The following is a 4,357-nucleotide window of genomic DNA, read 5'->3' as shown; positions in this document are numbered from 1 at the left end:
CTCTGAGAGGGGTCCTCTCTCACGCTGAGAGAGGTCCCTTCTCACGCTGAAAGAGGTCCTCTCTCACACTGAGAGGTCCTCTAACATATCCTCTCTCACACTGAGAGAGGCCAGTGTGAGGCAGGGGCTCATGCCTCTGGGCAGGGTGCCAGAGACATGAATTGGGCCTCAACAGGCCAGCGTGAGGGAGGACCTCTCTCAGCGTGAGAGAGATCCTCTGAGAGGGGTCCTCTCTCAGCGTGAGAGGTCCTCTGAGAGGGCACTCTCTCACGCTGAGAGAGGTCCTCTCACAGGTCCTCTCTCACGCTGAGATCCTCTCTCACACTGAGAGAAGTCCTAGCGTGAGAGAGGCCAGTGTGAGGCAGGGGCTCACGCCTCTGGGCAGGGTGCCAGAGGCATGAGTTGGGCCTCAACAGGCCAGCGTGAGAGAGGCCCTCTGAGAGGGGTCCTCTCTCAGACTGAGAGGTCCTCTTAGAGGGGTCCTCTCTCACGCTGAGAGAGGTCCTCTGAGAGGGGTCCTCTCTCACGCTGAGAGAGGTCCCTTCTCACGCTGAAAGAGGTCCTCTCTCACACTGAGAGGTCCTCTAACATATCCTCTCTCACACTGAGAGAGGCCAGTGTGAGGCAGGGGCCCACGCCTCTGGGCAGGGTGCCAGAGACATGAATTGGGCCTCAACAGGCCAGCGTGAGGGAGGACCTCTCTCAGCGTGAGAGACATCCTCTGAGAGGGGTCCTCTCTCAGCGTGAGAGGTCCTCTGAGAGGGCACTCTCTCACGCTGAGAGAGGTCCTCTCACAGGTCCTCTCTCACGCTGAGAGAGGTCCTCTCACAGGTCCTCTCTCACGCTGAGAGAGGTCCTCTCACAGGTCCTCTCTCACGCTGAGAGAGGTCCTCTCACAGGTCCTCTCTCACGCTGAGATCCTCTCTCACACTGAGAGAAGTCCTAGCGTGAGAGAGGCCAGTGTGAGGCAGGGGCTCACGCCTCTGGGCAGGGTGCCAAAAGCATGAGTTGGGCCTCAACAGGCCACCATGAGGGAGGAGCTGGGCCGCTCGCAGGCTGCCGGGAGGCAGGCAGGGAGTTGGCCCCGGGAGGCCGCCGTGGGTCGAGAGCCAGGCCTGGAGAGGCCCCTGGGAGGCAAGAGCGGGGCCTGCAGAGGCTGTTCTCCAGCCAGGATTGGGCCAGTTCAGGCACCAGGAGGCAGGAGGTGGGCCTGAAGAGCTTGGCTGGAGAAAGTTCGGGGCCTACAAAGGCCAGCGGAAGCTGGGCAGGAGCTGAGCCAAAAGAGCTTGCTTGCTGGGAGGCCGGAGCTGGGCCTGGAGAGGCCGACTTCAGGATGACTTGGGCCTGCAGAGGTTGCCGGGAGGCCCAAGCTGGGCCAGGAGGAGCCCACCGACCCGACGCCGTTTGGAGCCTGGAGACGCCGTCGGAGGGCAGGAGCTGAGCCTGGAGAGGCCACCGTGAGGCCTGAGCTGGGCCTGGGGAGCTTGGCTTCAGGAAGTTGTGGGCCTACCAGGGCCGCCGGGAGCTGGGCGGGAGCTGAGTCCAAAGAGGTTGTTGGGAGGCCGGAATTGGGCCTGGAGACACAGCCGGGAGGAAGAACTGGGCCCAGAGAGGATGCCGGGAGGCTGCAAGTGGGTCTGGAGAGGCCGACTTGAGGAGGCCCAGCCTCTGCCTCCCTCATGGTGGCCTCTGCAGGCCCAGCTGTTCCTCCTGGCTGCGTCTCCCAGCCCAGCTCCTGACTCCCAGCAAGCAAGCTCTTTTGGCTCAGCTCCTGCTGGCGTTTGTAGGCCCCGAAGTTTCTGCAGCCAAGCTCTTCAGGCCCACGTCCTGCCTCCCGGTGGCCTGTACAGGCCCAGCTCTGGCTGGAGAAGAGCCTCTGCAGGCCCCGCTGTTGCCTCCCAGGGGCCTCTTCAGACCCAGCTGTCGCCCCACGGCGGCCTCCCGGGACCAAGTCCCTGCCTGCCTCCTGGCAGCCCGCGTGCAACCCAGCTCCTCCCTCATGGTGGCCTGTTCAGGCCCAACTCATGCCTCTGGCACCCTGCCTAGAGGCGTGAGCCCCTGCCTCACACTGCCCTCTCTCACGCTGAGAGAGGTCCTCCATCACGCTGGCCTGTTGAGGCCCAGCTCATGACTCTGGTGGCCTCTCCAGGCCCAGCCCCTGCCTCGCCGAGGCCCTCCAGAGGCCAAGCTCATGCGTCACGGCGGCCTCTCCCGGCCTGGTGTTTGCTCCCTTGCATGCGCTCCAGACCCTGCACTTCCTCCAGTCGGCCTCTCCAGGCCCAGCTCTTCCTCCCAGCCGCCTCTACAGGCCCAAGTCGTCCTCAAGTTGGCCACCCCGGGCCTGCAGAGGCCGCCGGGAGGCAGCACAGGCCGACTTGATGACAGTCTGGGCCTGCAGAGGCTGCCAGGAGGCAGGACAGGCCGACTTGATGACAGTCTGGGCCTGTAGAGGCTGCCGGGAGGAAGAGCTGGGCCTGGAGAGGCCGACTGGAGGAAGTGCAGGGCCTGGAGCACTTGCAAAGGAGCAAACGCCAGGCTGGGAGAGGCCGCCGTGACGTATGAGCTTGGCCTCCGGAGGGCCTCCGCGAGGCAGGAGCTGGGCCTGCGGAGGCCGTCCCGAGGTGGGAGCCTGGCCCAAGGAGGCCACGGCGAGGCAAGAGATGGGCCTGGAGGGCCCACTGTTGAGGTAGAGGCTGGGCCTCTAGAAGCCGCCAGCCAACAGGCAGGGGCTGGGCCTGGAGAGGCCACCAGAGTCATGAGCTGGGCCTCAACAAGCTAGCGTGAGGGAGGACCTCTGTCAGCGTGAGAGAGGTCCTCTGAGAGGGGTCCTCTCTCACGCTGAGAGAGGTCCTTTCTCACGCTGAAAGAGGTCCTCTCTCACGCTGAGAGAGGTCCTCTGACAGGTCCTCTCTCACGCTGAGGTCCTCTTTCACACTGAGAAGTCCTACCGTGAGAGAGGACCTCTCTCAGCGTGAAAGAGGCCAGTGTGAGGCAGGGGCTCACGCCTCTGGGCAGGGTGCCAGAGGCATGAGTTGGGCCTGAACAGGCCAGCGTGAGAGAGGCCCTCTGAGAGGGGTCCTCTCTCACACTGAGAGGTCCTCTTAGAGGGGTCCTCTCTCACGCTGAGAGAGGTCCTCTGAGAGGGGTCCTCTCTCACGCTGAGAGAGGTCCTCTGAGAGGGGTCCTCTCTCACGCTGAGAGAGGTCCTCTGAGAGGGGTCCTCTCTCACGCTGAGAGAGGTCCCTTCTCACGCTGAAAGAGGTCCTCTCTCACACTGAGAGGTCCTCTAACATATCCTCTCTCACACTGAGAGAGGCCAGTGTGAGGCAGGGGCTCATGCCTCTGGGCAGGGTGCCAGAGACATGAATTGGGCCTCAACAGGCCAGCGTGAGGGAGGACCTCTCTCAGCGTGAGAGAGATCCTCTGAGAGGGGTCCTCTCTCAGCGTGAGAGGTCCTCTGAGAGGGCACTCTCTCACGCTGAGAGAGGTCCTCTCACAGGTCCTCTCTCACGCTGAGATCCTCTCTCACACTGAGAGAAGTCCTAGCGTGAGAGAGGCCAGTGTGAGGCAGGGGCTCACACCTCTGGGCAGGGTGCCAGAGGCATGAGTTGGGCCTCAACAGGCCAGCGTGAGAGAGGCCCTCTGAGAGGGGTCCTCTCTCAGACTGAGAGGTCCTCTTAGAGGGGTCCTCTCTCACGCTGAGAGAGGTCCTCTGAGAGGGGTCCTCTCTCACGCTGAGAGAGGTCCTCTGAGAGGGGTCCTCTCTCACGCTGAGAGAGGTCCCTTCTCACGCTGAAAGAGGTCCTCTCTCACACTGAGAGGTCCTCTAACATATCCTCTCTCACACTGAGAGAGGCCAGTGTGAGGCAGGGGCCCACGCCTCTGGGCAGGGTGCCAGAGACATGAATTGGGCCTCAACAGGCCAGCGTGAGGGAGGACCTCTCTCAGCGTGAGAGACATCCTCTGAGAGGGGTCCTCTCTCAGCGTGAGAGGTCCTCTGAGAGGGCACTCTCTCACGCTGAGAGAGGTCCTCTCACAGGTCCTCTCTCACGCTGAGAGAGGTCCTCTCACAGGTCCTCTCTCACGCTGAGATCCTCTCTCACACTGAGAGAAGTCCTAGCGTGAGAGAGGCCAGTGTGAGGCAGGGGCTCACGCCTCTGGGCAGGGTGCCAAAAGCATGAGTTGGGCCTCAACAGGCCACCATGAGGGAGGAGCTGGGCCGCTCGCAGGCTGCCGGGAGGCAGGCAGGGAGTTGGCCCCGGGAGGCCGCCGTGGGTCGAGAGCCAGGCCTGGAGAGGCCCCTGGGAGGCAAGAGCGGGGCCTGCAGAGGCTGTTCTCCAGCCAGGATTGGGCCAGT

At 63.3% G+C, this 4,357-nt stretch overlaps 1 protein-coding gene across 1 annotated transcript; it reads right to left on the bottom strand.

The window, feature by feature from the left end:
* Nucleotides 1-1,183: 1,183 nt before the first annotated feature.
* Nucleotides 1,184-2,237, bottom strand: LOC129032987 (putative uncharacterized protein FLJ44672). Its single transcript, XM_054480880.2, has 2 exons — nt 2,201-2,237; nt 1,184-2,007 (listed from the first exon to the last, which is right to left on the bottom strand). Exons 1-2 carry the CDS (start codon nt 2,235-2,237, stop codon nt 1,184-1,186), a joined length of 861 nt encoding a protein of 286 aa, XP_054336855.1.
* Between the last annotated feature and the right edge of the window lie 2,120 nt (nt 2,238-4,357).

Source organism: Pongo pygmaeus, chromosome 2 (genome assembly GCF_028885625.2).
Source record: "Pongo pygmaeus isolate AG05252 chromosome 2, NHGRI_mPonPyg2-v2.0_pri, whole genome shotgun sequence".
Taxonomy (NCBI): domain Eukaryota; kingdom Metazoa; phylum Chordata; class Mammalia; order Primates; family Hominidae; genus Pongo; species Pongo pygmaeus.
Note: the sequence above shows the minus strand (reverse complement) of the source record. Positions and strands in the feature narration are given on the sequence as shown.

What these genes read in the sequence shown, in the direction of transcription:
- LOC129032987 (XM_054480880.2), bottom strand. Translation starts at nt 2,237, where the DNA reads ATGCAAGGGAGCAAACACCAGGCCGGGAGAGGCCGCC. An exon ending in CCAGGCCGGGAGAGGCCGCC is followed by an intron (nt 2,008 to 2,200) that starts GTGACGCATGAG and finishes GGGCCTGAACAG; the next exon opens with GCCACCATGAGGGAGGAGCT.